At 34.3% G+C, this 17,603-nt stretch overlaps 1 protein-coding gene across 2 annotated transcripts in view; it reads right to left on the bottom strand.

Moving 5' to 3' along the window:
• Positions 1 to 17,603, bottom strand: part of CDH19 (cadherin 19) — a 58,942-nt gene that overhangs the window by 30,328 nt on the left and 11,011 nt on the right. The window contains exons 3-4 of one of the 2 annotated variants that reach the window (XM_071737079.1): positions 4,156 to 4,382; positions 1,844 to 2,138 (exon numbers count right to left, since the gene is read on the bottom strand). In XM_071737079.1, coding sequence (XP_071593180.1) covers positions 1,844 to 2,138; positions 4,156 to 4,353 — 493 coding nt within the window. In that variant the 5' untranslated portion in view covers positions 4,354 to 4,382. Of the gene's footprint in view, positions 1 to 1,843; positions 2,139 to 4,155; positions 4,383 to 17,603 lie in introns of those variants that run through there. The other variant, XM_071737080.1, reaches the window with a different exon arrangement.

The raw sequence follows: 17,603 nt of genomic DNA, 5'->3' as shown, positions 1-17,603 counted from the left end.
CTGTTCTTATGTGGTTTTCTGAGCCTAGTGGACAGCTGTGAATTATTCTCTTCTTGCTTGCTAGGTTCCAGACAAAATGTTCCCAAACAGTGAACTGCTTTCTGAAGTGCTGACCATGGTTCCTGAGCATGTTTTCTATAAACATTCTTCTACTGGTAGAAGGCAGAGTAAGAGGGTCTCTAAGAAATCAACTGAGTAAATGGATTGCTTTTTGTAGCTACTGCTGGTAGTGGTGGTGAGCTACTGCTTCCTGGCAGAAATTAGTACACTAACCCCACTTCTGAATAAATCTCAGGCATTAATATCCTTTTCTTGCAACTGCTATCCAAGCTGGCAGAAGATGAGAAAGTTTACAGCGCCCCATGAAAGATTCACTGAATCTTCCTTAAAAGTGGAAGAGGCAATGCTGAATGACATGTAGTTTTGATTACTTTTTAGGATCACTGAAGCTATTATGTTAATGGCCTCATTGATTCACACATTTTAAATGTAATTTTAGTTTTAAAGCACAATATTTTAATATCTTTTCAATATTATTGGTGATAGAAATACTCAAAAGAGATAAAGATATGGTTAGTGGGATTCTGTAAGATTTAAAAGATCAAATTTTTCTTTGATTTTTGAAGACAATTAATTGGAGATAAACGTTTGTTTATGTCATCTGCATTCATACTGTTGTTTTTTTAAGGCTTTAAATTTCTGTGTATGCACATTATGTATGCATATGTGTTTGTACTCATATGTAAATATAAATTTGTATTTGTCAGATGGTGACTATGCTCTGTATTTGTTGAATTAAGTTTCTTGATACATGACAGGTACTTGTAGAGGTCTTTTTGATTGTGTGGAGATGTGGAAGAAGAGATGCAGGGACTAAGTTGTTCCTTTTGACAGGAAAATCACAATTCATGTGCTTAGAAAATCGAGTGGCAATCCTTCACTTCACACCATGTAACCCAAACAAAGAGAAGCTGACTCATAGGAAAGAGGCTTGGCAGTGTAAACAGGCAGGCATCATACACAGTGTGAGGGTAGTTATCCTATCAGCCCCATATCAGCTTCATACCATTCCTGTTCTGAACCCATTACTCAGGAAACTATCCTTTGGGATGTAGGATATGGGATGTAGGATATAGGATATAGGATGGAAACTGTGAGTGCCTGTGATGTGCATGAGATTCTTTTCCAGTTACAGCACGGTATGATTTACACTGCACAGGGTACAATAAAGACATTGCTTAGTTTTAAGAACAATCAAAGTAAATTGAAGGATGCTGTTGAGTACTTTTTAGTTCAAATAAGCTTATATTTATGTTGTTAAAGGACCAACAGAGGTCAGAGGATTATTAAGTTTACATGTATTCTACTTTTCTTTCAGGCCTGAAGAAGCCTGAAGAGTGGACAAGTTTTAACAATGAACGTAGACTGAACAGTTTTCTAGACTATGGTGCTCTACTGATTGAAAAAGTAGTGAAAGCACCAAATATCCTTTGCACTATCAACTGACTGTTATACTACACCTATTTTGAATCATAATGTTATAGTTTTAAACAAGTACCAATTTCATGGCTGAATTACTGATGGAAAAGTGACTCATGTTCAGATTCTGTAAAAGGACTTAGATACATTAGGCAACTAAATATTTAAAGGTAAGGATGTTAAGTAGACGTATGCATAATCCTCAGATTAAGTGTGTACCTTTGCAAATTTACAAGCTTGTAAAATAGTTTGCTTTCTTCTGTACTGAAAGGCAGTCTATAAAATATGCTAGTAAGAATTTATATCAACATAGTTATCCAGAAAAAAATCAGGGAATGAAGAGTTGGTTCACAGTGTGTCATACCTTCAGGTGACATCTCTGGAACAGTGGCCATATAAGGTCCATCCAAGAACTGTGGCTCATGATCATTGACATCTCGAACTTTGATAACAAATTCTGATTCAGGTTCAACAGGAAGCTGAGTGTCCCTGTAAACTGCTTGTGCTCTTAAAGTGTAGAAGGGTTTCTTTTCTCGATCCAGCTTTTGTGTCACATAAATTTTGCCATTGTATTCATCAATGATAAAAATGCTTCCAGCTCCTTCCCCGGTCAAAATGTATTTTAGATTGCCATCCTGCTTGTCTAAATCTGATTTCATCTGCAAGTAGAAAACAGAAAAATAATCCACATTTCTGGGAGGAGTATTCATTTTAGGCTTTGGCTTTTTTCCATTCTACAGTGAACACTGTTAATAGTGAGACTTCTTGCATACAACTAAAAGTCAAGTGTTTTCAACATATCTATCTGTGCCCAGTACATGGGTCAAGTTCATTCCTGGGTGAATGGTCTGGTCAAACACATTTTTACACCATCCAAATTTGGCTTCTGGTTAAAGAGCACCACAGATTCTTTTTGATCCATAACTCTTGTTTTCATCATCATGAACACTAGGGCTTAGGAAAGGTAATGAATATTAAATTGATGAGGTTCAGATGTGGTCACAGGGTACATCAGGCCCTTCGAGACTGGCAGGATTCCTTGGACTGGCTATTTAGACGTGACCTGTGTTGAACCACTTCAGTCAGAATCATTTATCCCCAAAAGATTTTTATGACCTTGATTATGTTAAATGAGAAGTCTTCTACAGATGTTATTTGCTGAGAAAGCATACCAAAGGTTCTCAGTTTACTTGTTTTACTAAGCCAGGCAGAAAAGAATAAATGTTCTTTCTATTGTAAATGAGAACAATAATTTATGTACTTGCCCTCCTATATCTGCCAATCCAGTGCTGGTGGACAGTTTTCTTTTTCTTAAATGTGATAATGGAAAAGTATTCTATGTTAAACAAAATTTAGATTGAGCTCTGAATCTGACTGCAAAAAAAAAAATTGATATGGAATAGTGACTTAAAAATAGAGGCTATCTACCTTTGTTTTTTGCATTGATGAGGTTTGCTTCAGGGACTTGTTTACTAAAAATTTTTGTGTTGATCATCTTTCAAATTTACTGAAAGAAGAGTACATTCTACTCAATAAAAGACACAAGTAAATATATGGGATAAGACTATGTTTAGGCTGCAATAAATTAACCATGAACTTCAATAAAAAATTCCCATAGATTACCTGTGAGAAATAGAAATGCAAGATTATGAACTTTTTCTAAAACTGCATGAAAATACACAACATTTATTACGTTTCTTTACAAGAAACTGTTTTCCACCTATGGAAAAATTAATAATTTAACATTAGTATGCCTATAGTTGTTCTTTCAGAAGTGAGACATCACATTTCCATAGTAGTTACTTCGAAGGGGCTGTGAAAATGTAATTAATGAATTTTGAGCACTTCACCCTTTGGGCCCAATTAAGTTTTAGTGCTAGTTAATTAGCAGCTAAACTTAGTTTGGTTCATTCATCTATAAAGTGCCTTAAAGAAAACTAGATCTCAAGATTACAATTACTTCTAGCAAACAAATATAAATAATATAAATAAATAATAATAATTATAACAATAAGCAGAAACATAAGAAGAAGACAGATAAACCTTCATTAATACAATTACCTTAAAGCACATTGTTAAAGAAGGGTAAAAAATAATTTCTTGTGCTAAAGCTATGTTAATCTAATGAACCATGCAGATTCCTGTAGTTTCTCAGTGGTAGAAGGATTTAGTATTAATCTGCTCCATTAAAAATTAATGAGGGGTAAATCAGCTGCTACTTAGTGTAATAGAAAATCATGCTAAATACTGTTTGTAAACTACACTGCACTCAGTACTGCTGCTTTGATGCAGAGCCAAAAATAGCATGAGCAAATTGCCAGATGTTGATAAATGTGTCCTTAACTTTCATTTGGAAATCAGAAATAAACTCTTGTGCTTGATACCTTATTTTGCTGTACATGGAACTAGATTTAGTTGCAGGGTGACTGTGAGTGTTGAGTTCCCTTGACAGCAGACCTAAGAGAAAGAAGATCATTGGAGTTCTCTGACCCTGTGGGGTCACAAGAAAGGGTGGCTTTTTTGCTTCTTAATTACAGCTCCCTAAGTTTCTCTTTTCACCTTTCTTGTTATTTTCGGGTCACTGGAGATGTTTAGTCTTCCAAATCAAGGTGGTAAGCTGCTAATCAGAACATCAAATATAGCCTTTTACTGTCCTTGAATCATTACTTATCATACCTGTCCAATGTACACAGGCACCTCTGAAGTCTGTTCCTCTGTTGCAAAAAGTGGTTCCCATACCCAGCCACGTTTTACTCTTTGAAGTGCTTTGAAAGACTGATCTGTATTTTGAGCACCACAGTTCTGTGTGCTTGGAGAGCAAGGCCAAAGTTGAACTAGAATCAGCACGAGAGATACCAATGCAGAGCAATTCATGCTGAATCCTTCTTTCAATCAATTTTCATCTGTGGAAGAGGAGAAAAGAAGAAAAAAATTTGACAAGGTGTCACTTCTGTCTTTCATAAGAGCTTATCTGCAATGTTTAAACCTCCTCCTCTCCCTAAAAGGAAAGAGCTGAAACAAAGTCTATTTCTGATTAAACAAGAGACACTGTCAGAGACACTGGAATGAAAGCCAAGTCTTCAATTTTCCCTTATGAATATCATACACAGGGACTTTCTATGCAAAAAAGGACAATCATCTTCCAATTAATTCATCTTCCAAATTAAGCTGGGTAATTGCATTGTGTAGCCATGAAATAATTTGATTGAAATAATTGTATGTTTCTACTAAAACAGGGCTCATTTTGAGCTGCAGCCACTGCCTGAAGGATGAACATCAAGCCTTGGTGGCCCTGGTGACTGACAGCTGAAACTGAGCAGTGCAGCTTTTTTTTAAGCTCTTTCCCAATTCAGAAAAATGCCTGCAAAAAATGCCAGAGGTAGTAGGGTATCATGAAGAAGCAGCAAGAATGTGCAACTTTCTTTTTCCTGCTCAACAGAAACTATCTTAACTGATTTTACCATTTCTGACATTCTTGCCTTCAATTAAAGAGACAAAGGGCAAATGCATCTTGAAAGCTCTAAGTTTCTGCAGATAGTTCCACTGGAACAAAGTATTCTTTCAGAAAATGAAAACTTTGCACAAGCTATATGCTATTATTGACTTTTCAGTGATATTTTTTGTACATTAAATGAAACCCAATATTAAATGAAGTAAGAATGGTCATCTTCTGTGAAGCAAAAAAAAAAAAAAATATTTTGAAATTCCTAGTCATACACATTTCATGTCTTAAGATTATTTACTTGGAATGGCATAAATTATTGTTTTCAAGGCTTAAGACATGAAAAAAACCCAGCAAATCCAAACCCAAAAGAAATGTTTCCTGCACAGGAGCAGTCTGGTTTATGAATTTATCATTGCCATTCAGTTTTTACAACTCACTGGAAAAAATATTAGGCTGCAATTTCTTTATGCCTGAAAAATCTATGGGTCTTTTATCTGTTCAGGATAAAATATGAATGTATGTATTTTAAGATAATTATTTAAATAATAATATTATAAGTACCCATCCTTATTCAAAGAAAAATGCTATAATTGCTTAAAATGACAGGCAGGCCATCTAGACAACTATTTCTTTGTTTTGAGCAATTTTACATGTTGTTGAACATTATTCTGTTTAAGCGTGCTATGTTTATGTATATTTACAGAGAAAAATAACAGAATTTCAATAGTAAGGTATATAAAATTCTCAGTGTTAAAGTGTGCATTCAAATTTCTTAACATCTTCTGGTTTTCAACTATAAAGCTTTAGCAGTGCAAGAAAAGACTTGCGTGGAAGGCACTGTCTCATTGCAGTTTTCTGTGTAAAACTGATTATTTTCCTAAAGTTGAAAGAATAACTGTGATGTGGAAAAGAAGGATAAGAAAGCTCAGCTTGGCTCTTAAGTAAAGCTTGTGTGGAATTTAAAAGGCAAAACAGATGTGGAGAGAGTCAGTACAAAGGATGAATTTAATGATAAGTAATTTACACAGAAACTAATCTTGAAAATGAACATTCATTTTATTACTGTACATACTAAAGGACAGACGTTTCAAACAATCAAAGCTTAACAGACAAAGGTACCTTGCTGAGGAATCATTAAAAAAATGTATTTCAGTAACTATTTAAAAGAAGAGACTGGTGTTCAGTCTGGGCCCTAACAAATGCCTCTGGCTACCCATTAGCTGATGTTTTGGCTGCTTGTTCTGAGATGGCTCACGCTGTTCAACCAAATATTACAGGGTTGCAGGACAGTATTTCATGAAGAGTGAATTCCTGACAGACACTCATTATCAAACTCATCTGACAAACACCATAGATATACACATCAACATAGGGAGGGTACCAAATATGGCTACTCTGGTCTATTTTTGGTCATCTTTTACCAGTGCACTCACCAGTTTGTCATCAGCAATGAAGAACTCAAAGAGCAGAATTAATATTTTGGTCTGTTTTGGTGTCTCCTTTTTACTACTTTATGCTAATAGCCTACAATATACGGATTCAAGTATCATGTCTCAGAAAAATTGGGAAGGAATATTCAGTTTTAGATTTTGACAAGTTGCACAATGTTACCTGTATAAAATGACTTTAACTCGAATCTACAGATGGTAGGGAAATTGTAAAATAAAATAAAGCTAAGAATTTGAACCAAAAGTTATTTATATTTCTGGTTTTCTCTGCTATACCAGACATATTCAACTTGCCTTTACTCTCAAGACCTTTCAAAGCATATTTGCTTTCAGTGTCTTCCTACTCATTTGGCATTGAGACACTGCCTCCAGCCTCTGTCCATCAGATATTGCCATTCTTTATAAATCCAGTTGTTCCCTTTCGAAGCAATCACCTTCTTTATGTTCCACACTCCCCTAACCCACTCTCAGAAGTAGTTCTTGTAAAATATCCAGAAACTCATTTTTATTTCCCTCTATTTCTAGTCTTTCCTTAAAAATTCTAAATTTCATTGTTGCTTACTTAAAGGAAAAAAAGGGTTTCATGTTTAAGGTCATTCTGTGCTGAGACTGCTGCCTATCACAGTGACTAGTATTGTATTGCTATGCCCTTATAGTCCTCTGTCTTTACCTATCCATCAGTTCTCTCTTGTTTTACATTCCATTTGTAAGGTCTTTGTAAATGAAATGCACTTGTACTCTGTGTTATATTTATATTATGCTGCAGCAGGCAGGATTAGTAAGCACAGAAATTGTAGGTGCTATATTAACATGCACAAATAGATAAATTTTTAACAGAATAATCTCTCATTGAAAAAAAAAATTTTTTGTACCCAATGAAAATCATAAGTTTCCTTTTAATCTGTAGAAACAGATTTACCTTCTTAAGACAAAAATTCCAGTTTCCTTTCCTAGGTTTGTTCTAGAAGCATCACCAAGTGACATCCTGTCACCATTTGAAACTGAATTTCTTGGTTATGAATACCCTTTGTTTTAAAAATAGTAATATATTTTAAATTATGACCATATCATTACATTACAAAATAATAGTTGTTGCTGCCTATCATTGTGACAAAACCAATAGGGAGAATAATAGGTTTAAAAAATAAAGCCTCAGGAATACATTGAAGTTATACATTTGTTGAAAAAAACAAATTATGATGGAAGACACAACAACAGCCTTCTAAAGCTAAAAAAACCCAACAACAGATTATAGTGAAGATGAGGATAAATCCTGTTCCAGCTTTTTTAGTTGAACAGTAAGGAAAAAACCCAGCTTAACTTTCTAACAACCCTCCCATAACACAATGAAAGCCTTTTACTTTCAACAAACACCTGTACCAAGGGAAATGGTAGATACTCCTTTACTAGAGACCGTGAGGGCCATCTAACATGTGTACCTGATATGATTTACATCAAGATTTTGAAACAGTGACTCCTGAGAAAAAAAATAATTCATATCCTTGAAAATACTGAGCAAAACCAAAAATACCACACTGACAGACATTCCTTTTGTGGAATTCATTGTTGTATTTGCTTATTTTAGTAACATCAGACAACAAAGTGGAAAAATTTGTGTAAGCCAATCTAATTAATTAATATGCAGCTTTTGAAACATATTTCTTATCTTAAGCAGAGGCTTAGCGTGGTGTTGTTCCAGTTGCAAGTTCTGTTTTGTTCAGTGGTGTTATGATTATAGAGAAATTTGTCTCCCTTCTAGGTTGCTATCTTTAATTTTCACTTAATAGGATAAAGAAGGAACATTATTTGCAACTAACACCTACAGATTACTGTGTTAGAAAAAGCTTGAATGAATAGAAGTCTTCATAGCTTCACCTATGCATTTTTTATTTTTTTTTTTTTTTGTATTGTCTCCTGGCTATTTGTCCTAGTTACATTTATATGGCTTTTTACTGATAATCCTAGTGTATTCTAGTGCTGCTTTCTATTTTTCTTCCAGAGAAGACATTAAAAGGATTCATTTTCATTGACCAATTTAGGCTTCACACAATATGGTAAGCATCTAGGTTATACTACTATAATTCCAAAAGAGTATTTCTCTTTTATAATCTGTATTAAAAAATGGTAAAATCTTCTAGAGTGTGCAAAATAATGGACTTAATCCCAATCTTGATGTTTCTTGTCATTGCTGAATTTTACATATAGATAGTACTATTTTTTACAGGTTTGATATGTTAGAAATTCTTCACTGCACATTAAAAAATCTTCACTATCCTTTTCATTGATTTTTAGCTGTGATTTGACTTGATCTTTTGCCATCAGTGCTGGGATATATATTCTTATGTATGTTTTCTAGTCTTTGTGTATTATGATTTTACTTGGAGACAGTAGAAAAAGTCATACTGAAACCCTAAGGAATATATATGAAATACTATAAATATAGCTCCAACCATGCTTGGTTTGCCTTCTGGTTTCATTGTTAGCTACCATCACAGACAGGCACAGAAATTACTATTGTGACAGTAATGTTTAATGCAGTTAATAAAACAAACAAACAAACAACCATCAACAAAAAACCACCAAAAAAAAACCCAAACCAAAAAAACTGTGGGAAGAAAATACTAAAATTTGCAATAATTTTCTGTTAGAACTTTCATGTTCTGAATATTATGCTTGTGTGCCATCCTGCTGTAGGTCAGGTCACATTTTCTCTAATGCCTCTCAGCTTATTTTTATCTGCCTGATAGCTTTTCTTTATGATTTGTTTAGTGTTTAGTATAGTTTTAGTTTTAGATATTATTTATATTAAATCTGAATATTTTAATTTAGTCTTTTTTGAATTTCAGGCCTTTCACACACTTCTTTTTGAAATAGTTTTGAACTGCTCCACCTAGCAAGTATGTTGAATTAAATTATACTCTGGCTGGCATAACTAACATCTAAAATGTAATAATGTCTTCAGTCAATTAATTACATCTGTATCAACAATAGTCTTGCTATTTTAAAATCTACTACTTGAGAAATGTCTTCTTAACACTTGTCTTGGTGTCACATTTGACCAAATCATATTGACTGGTAGTCATATGGTAGTGGATATTAACACAGTACAGCTATATGTGTCTCCACTTGTCACCCAGCATTTCACTTACATGAAAAACAGTTGCTTTGACATTATGCATGTGATATAAATTTCACTTCATTCCAATTCGTACATTATTTTTTTATTTTGTAAATATGCTATTATAAGACTAGGGAAGGCCTTTTAACTATTATAGAATTGCCAGAGTAATTATCTGTCAGTTATATATTGAGAGAACAGCTTAAAGGAAATGAATTTTTTAATTTATTAGTGCCTTTAAAATCTGTGGATTTTAATCAGTGTAGAAATGACTGACTGGAAAACCTGTAATTCTTATTGCTTTATAATGGTTTACATATTATCTTTCCATGTAGCACATTAACATATATTATCTGACTCCACTATTTTACTGGAATATCTGTGGCACTGTGGAAAAAGCCTAGGTGCTGTTTCACTTTGCAAAACCCTGAGTCTTCAAAGCATGATAAGCAGTAGCCAGAAATCTGTCTATACTAGAAATTCAAAACATGTTTTGCAGTATCAAATTACGATAGTTATTTCTTCAACTCCTATGTCTACCATTAAAACCTACAAGAACTGTAGAGAAAGTTAGGATATTTCTTTTAAATGAGGGGAAAGGAATCAAAAGTGAACTGCATGGCAAAAGCCCCTCCCCAAGTAAAGGTCAGGGCTTTAGCATGACAGCTTCCAGCTCTTTCATACTCCTATTTTCATGCCTCTGGTATCACACTGTGGCTACTGTCTTGTACACACTCTGCTCAGAAGCTGACCAACATGTACTTCAATCCAACCCAGCGACAGGAATAGGAAAGGTGGTACCCATCTGGAAACACTCAGGGTCTTCAGACAAATGAACACCTCAGCCTGTACAGTCCTCTGGACCATGACCAAGAGATGACTACAGTTCAGATCCAACCAGGCTAAAAAATGGACCCCCCACTTGAGACCACTTTTGAGTGGTTCTGGGGGGAGTAGGTCTGTGATTAGAAATACATCTAATTAGAAACTCATCCTTCTTCTGGTGAATGATTGTCTGGTCTGGATATATCCTCGAGAGAGTTCACACCCCATTGGGTGAGCGATTATATCTTCTGGGTACTATGGAGTGAGAGGGGTTTTCTTTGAACCTGTAATTTGTTAAATGTTATTGGAGCATTCATTTTTGTTAATGCTGTTTTCTTATTTGTTTGGCAGTTTGGCTCCAGTTACAAATTAAGGTTTTTTGTGTGGAGTTTTGGTATACCTCAATGACAGACTGAGACAAGCAGAAGAGCTGTTCCCTGTTCAGCCCTCAAGCCAAAGGAGATGCCATAGAGGATGGGGTGACATACTCTTCTGTTTTACAACCTCACACCACAGTATCTTTTGGTTGTTTTCATTACCATAGTGGAGTTATGCTAATCACCAAAAGATTAAGGCACGTCATCATGGTGGGGTGTATTCTCTTCTTTTGGAAGTTCAGATTTTCACTTGTTACTAAGTGAGGAATAAGATCTACTTGGTGAATAATTTTATAGACCAGAGAGACATAGTAGTTATGTTATACTGCACTCTTTACATTAAAAATAAGTAAGTGTTTAGTTTTAATTGTAGCTTTTCTAGAATATGACTATTTATTTTTAAGATAGTTTGCACTATAGAAAATTAAGATTAAACCCACGTCTCCTAGCATAAATATTTTGCTGATTAAAAAACCTAACACATGTACAGAGTAAAAACAGAAATTCTTGCCTTCTGGCATTTGCTTTTTACTGTTGAGAAGTAGCAAATCCAATTACAAGATGTTTGATTCACTGGGCAAATCCTACTGGAACATTTTCGGCTCTGCAGGATACCACTCAGTACTGAAGAACCACTTGTCAGCATAATGATGTTAAGGACCACACTCTGTGATTCACAGTCGAATCTGTTTGCCAAATGATTTTCAAGAAGTCACTTCATGAAATGGTCCAAAACTCCCTTTAAGATTCAGGTTCCTTTTTTTCTTTCATTCATAATTATTCTTTGCATACATTAAAACTAATAATGCAATGAATCCACCTTTCCCATGTGTTTTGAGGACATATAATTTCTCCAAATGTTAAATTCCCAAGGAGAATTTCAGTAAAGCGGATGCTTTTTGCTATCATTTGAATTATTGTTTGAAGATAAAACTCACTAGTAGTTTTAGTTTTAGAGTCAGTTTTCCACATAAAATTAGGTAAGTAAAAAACACCCTCAAATGAAATCATCCGGTCTGTTTCAGTGGGAAAATGGACCTTAGTCAGATTTAAATGCTTATCTTTGTGTGAACTTACTCATCTGTAAAGTAAGTAAACGTAAAACTAGCCTCTTAAAAACAGTTAATGATACCATATTTTCAGATAAGAATGTAAGGAAAGGAAAAAAATTTAATTTTCATTAACTCACATTATGCTCTGCGTGTTAGGAAAACACAACAGGATAAATATGAAGGCAACTATTACTTTTAACAATATTAAATGTTTTCTGTATAAGCTAGAAACTTTGCACTGATGCATAAATACAGTTTAAAGATACAATTTAAATTCATGAAGACACAAGGTTTCTTGCATATATATACATGCACACTGTGCACCACCACAGTGAAAATCAGTCAGAAAAATATAGAAAGAATGTATTTCCTTCAGAAAGGTTACAGTAGTGTGAGACAAGACAGGATACAATTTGCATGTTTTTGATTGAGGCAACAAACTGAAGGCTATTTGAAGTTTTTGGAACAATGAGAAAAAGAGGTGGAAAAGACTTAATTGTCAAACTTGATAAAATAGAATATTGTTTCTTGCTTTTGTATTGTCTTAGTTTACTTGTCTGCTGAAGAATCTTCCTTTATCTCCTGCAATGAGGTAACCTCAGTTTCAGTTCTGCTTGGGTATCAATGAGCAGAGGTTTCTCTCTCTCTTTCTGCTCCTCTACAAGGAACATAACTTGTTCTCTTTATACACTCATTTTATCAAGAAAATTAAAGGTTAATATCCTATTTTGTCTGTCTCATATACCAAAGATATATTAAACATTGTTTCATTTGATTCCATTAAACTTCATAACCATTTGCCAGAAACCGAGGTATTCAGAGCAGAATAGGAACAGAGCATTAGGTAATCCAGGTCAAATAAAGTACATTGTATAATCAATATTATATCATGAATTTTTAAAAAGGATTTATTTTCTGCTTTGGTTCAAGATGTGAAATAAAAAAATTCCACATACAGTCCAACAAACCCCACCAGATTTTTTATTTTCAAATTTTTCACATTTTTAATTTTCTTTTAATGGAACCACATTTTACAAAAATAAACAAAAAATAATCCTCAAAATAGTACACCTTTTCTACATACTAACATTGCATCCTCTAAAAATCTTTGGCTATTTCTTGAAGCTATTTTTCAAGGCTATGATATTCTTATATTCTAACACAATATGAGAGGACATTTTCAGGTAAAAAAAAACAAAACCAAAACCAAACAGCTATAAAAATCTAAGTTGCATAATATATGAGACCTAGGTCTTGATATTCTTCAAATTCATTAGCTTTTCTCCCTATGATATCTTGGAACATAATTTATGTCTGTTATTTTGTTGTTTATTTATAAAGTACAACTCCACTTTCTCTTATCAGCCTGCTACTTGGTATGTGCATTGTATCTCTTCCTGCAAAATGAGGGAGAAATAGTTTTTATACTTCTGTTATCATTCAACAGAGTCCTTACCTCAAATAAAATTAAAATATCTTGGGGCAGTCTTATTAATTATAAATTCCCTTTGACTAAAAATCCATTAATCAGAAAACCAGGAACCCTATTAGAATTTGTACTGAAACTTTCTAGAAGTCATTGTTCAGGTGCTACTGTGTTGTTGGGTGCTCTTTTGTAATGTATTACATCTATGTAGGAAATAGCCTTTGAAAAGTTACTAGCTATTATTTGGTGCCTTGAACACCCACGCAGGTTTCTGGAAAATGCAGCCTTTTAGACGCTCAGGTCCTTAAATTCTGGTCATTCTTCAAGAGTGTTATGTTATTTTAGAGAGAATAAAGCAACAAAACCAAACAAGACAAAACAGCACAGTGGAAAACTGGATTAAAAGTTCAATATGGTTAAAGACTTTCAGGTAACACCAAAATTCAGATGATATTATTTGACCTACTTGTTATTGTTAATTGATAAGAGTACTTCTGGACTAATAGTCTTGATAGGACAATTTGTTGTCTTTGAAGCTGGTAAAGTATTTTTTATTTCTACATATTTTCTGTTCTTTTTTTACATCTTTCACTCATTCTTTCCTTTTCCAACCAGTTTTTACCTTACCACATCATGATTTTGCTCTTCTGAGCCTACATTGAATTCTCCTTTCTCACTGAGAAGCTCAGGCACTGAGGGGGCCTGCTGACTTTTTTTAACATTCTTTGTTTAAAAAATGTTTTCTTGTTTGCACCTGTGATTGATGAACTACCTGGTCACCATCAGTTCTGTCCCCACCACTATAACTCATCTGGAATAGCAGTTTATTGCATCTTTATCCAAGCTTTTTACCTCTCTTTAATCTCTGTGTGTCATTATTCCGTTCTTACCAGTGTGAGCCTCTGTTGCTTCTCTGTTCAATGTTGTCTCCCAATCAGACCTCTCTGTACAGATTTCTTTTGATATTTTACTTCATAAAAACCTACTGAAAAGCTAAATTGCGCTGTATTATGTTGTTGAGCCAGAGTCCTTGTGCGTCATTCGGAGAGTAATTTTGCCTATTTCTAGAGCACTTATGTGTTTTGTAGCCTTAGCTGCTGTACCTCCAACTGAGCAGGTCTGCTCAGTACTTTACATATTACTAGTGTTTAAATACATAATACATAATCAGACTTAACATTTTCACACTTAATCAGCTGCTTTTTCTTTCAAGGAAAAAAAAAAAAAAAAAAAAAGAAAAGAAAGCTTCTTCAGCCAAGAAGCAAGAGGAAGAGGAAGGCAGAAATACAAGGAGTTCACATTAAAAGTAAATCCTGGTTAGGATGACTTTAATAGGGTAGGAATCATGCTGAGTGGTAAGTGGAAAACTAGAAGAGCCTGGTGCTTAAAATGCAAGACTTGATTTCACACTGTGATCAGAAAAGAAAGAAACTGGAAATGGAGTCAGACCTGCATTGGAAAGGAGCACCAAGTAAGCTGGGCCAGAAGCCTTCCAGTTCATGGGAGACATTCACAGGATGAACTGCTTCCAGGTCTGCTCACACTGTTGTAGAGCGGGGCTGTGGAAAACAGCAGGCAGGTCCTTTGCATATTTTTATTTTAACTCAAAATTTTTATTTTTAACTCAAAAAGTTGTTTCTCCAGAACAAAGGAGATAAGAGGATGGATTAAGAAAAATCACCCTGGATGAAGAAGTGGCACAACACATACTAGAAAAAGAAGTCTTTGCAGTTAAGAAAGCAGCAGTGTTTATGGAGGGCAGAATAAGTCTGAGACGATTTCAGAGATGCATTAAAACCTGTGTTGAAAAGGAGATAGAAGGCCTGGGAGTTCAACTAAGAGAGAAGCATGAGGCCTTAGCAAATAGAAAATTCATCTACAGATGATGCATGATTGAAGAACTAGCAGCTCCAGGATTTATATGTGTCTTTTAAATAAGAATATGTTAAGGTGAAATGTTAATTTCCCAAATAAATTTTCTGGATAAAGAAACAAAGTATCAAGGTACATTTTAAAAAACCCAACAAAACAACAAAAAAACACAAACCCAAAACCAACCAGCACCAAACTGAATGAAACTTTAAAATATATTATGGGTAAAGTTATCTGTCTGCAACTAATTTCATATCGTTATTGCTATTAATTTCTTAAGTAGATACAATAACCAATATTTGACTTTGGAAACTTGCCTATAAAAACTTACGGTGTTTATTTGGCAAAATATGACCAGGAATATTTTTATTCTGACTGTTTCAGTAAATTTTATTACTGTTTATACTGGGAAGTTGTATCAATTTCTGTAAATTGAGCTGGTATCTCATGGAGAAGAGTAGGAAAAACTGGCGTGTATTTTGTTACTGTTCCTTCACTTCCTTAATTACCTTATGAGAAGAGTGGGGGAGTTTCCTCCACGAAGTATAATTTTAAGACCCAAGATAGGAGATAGGGGATCCCCTCCATGAAATTAGCATATTTTTTGTGAAATAGATGGCTAAGACTTTGGGTACTTTTTCAGAGCTCATTCCTTCACAGTGGCTCATGAAAATTTGTAGTGAAAAAATAGCACTTTGAAGTCCATTGAAATGAGTGGATACTTTCCAAGCCACTTCTTGGCCTTGGACCTGGCTATCAGCATGCCTGCCTTGTAGACATTTCCTTTACTTCCTCAGGCCTGAGAGAATTCTCTGGTTCATGCGCAGCCAAGTGGATATTTTTGAATGCATATAAAGATATGAATATGCATGAGCTCTCAAGGATGCCATGATTCATTAAATCAGGTTGGTTAAAGTTGCCCCCAAAATAAGTTCTTACAAAAGAAACTACTGAAATATGTTTCTATGGATATCTCATTTCTTTAAAACTATTTTTATCCACATAATTCCCCTTCTTTCAGAAGTCTTTAAGAGTTTCTGACTTTAATTCACTGCAAGCCAGCTGAAACTGGGAAGTCCATAAAGTTGCCATAGTAACTGAATGGACAAAGACTTAATTCACTAGTTTATATAAGCCAGAACTCATATCCTGCAGACAGTAATGGTCTTAAATTATTTAGGTCTATGAAGTCCACTGTTAATGGATTATATATATATTTAATAAATAGATGTCAGTTCCTTATTTAGAGAAAAATGGGCTTCGATTGTCCCGTGCTGTCTCATAATTAGCTGTGTGTTGGGTACTAAGTCAATCCAATAGTCAAGAGAAATGAAAAGGAACAAGAAGCTAGGATATGGCAAGAGCAGTACTTTCCATGTTAAGAAAGGCAATGAATTATGTTATTAATGTTTTAGGAGTCTATTCCCCAAACTGAGCTGGTAAACTCCATAAAATCTGTGTGTATTCAACAGTAACAGAGGACAGCACACACTAAATTTTTCAGTCTAGTGAAAACAATGGGACTGGAGTCAATTGTTACTGTTTCCAACCCCTGTACATTTAATTCAAAGAACAGATTAACATGAGTGTTTCTCCCTGGGTGGAATTCCACTGCTCATCCTGCTACCAGACTTTATCACTAAACATACATTTTGTTTCATGCCAGCTACCTTCTCTCATGTCAGGTGGTTTGTGTCCTTCCATGAATTCTTGCCTAGGACTTGTAAATAGTGCATAAATGGAATGAGAGGAAATAGAATGTGGAAAATTTTATTCAGAGAAATAAAGATTGTTAAAAAAAAATTTGGGAAAGAGTTAGATGCGCCACTATCATATATATATATATCATATATGATATATATATATCATATATGATATATATATATATTATGTTGTCTTCTAAAATAATAGAAGGTTTGGGGATTTCTTTTTGTCATTTTAGGTGAGCTTTGCTTTTTACAGGAGGCTTTTTCATAAACTTTGCTTTTTCATGAACTGTTAGATAATATAGGCAGCTGCCTTAATCATAATTTTCTTCTCATCTCTCTTCCCCAGCTCACACTACCGTCCAGCATATTTTGAATTTTTAGAAGTCTCTTACAGAAAATGGTTTTTTGCTTGTTTGTTTTTATCAGAAGATCTATAATTCAGGACTTCTGATATAAAACTACAGTTTATGGTGGGGTTTTGTTCAGGTTTTTTTACCCTCAAAGGCTGTTATGTAGCAGATGAACTTTATATTGTGTATGCTACAGCCTATTTAGCCTTCAACATAAGTTTTAATTTTAAAGAAAGTATCTGTCCTCTGGCCACTCAGAGTTAGAAGGCCACTCTGATAATCAGTGCCTAAATTACAGAAATATATTTAACTGCTTTGAGAAAGGACATCATACTGCAGTGTAATAAATGGAAGAAAATTTTGCTATGCAAGATATTTTCAATATACAGAAACATTATCAATTACCTTGGGTTGAAACTTCATTCAGTAGTGCAACATAATTTCACTAGTGATTTGTTTAACAAAACCTATGATTAAAATATTTAGACAACAGGCTGAAAAT

Source organism: Heliangelus exortis, chromosome 2 (genome assembly GCF_036169615.1).
Source record: "Heliangelus exortis chromosome 2, bHelExo1.hap1, whole genome shotgun sequence".
Lineage (NCBI taxonomy): Eukaryota > Metazoa > Chordata > Aves > Apodiformes > Trochilidae > Heliangelus > Heliangelus exortis.
Note: the sequence above shows the minus strand (reverse complement) of the source record. Positions and strands in the feature narration are given on the sequence as shown.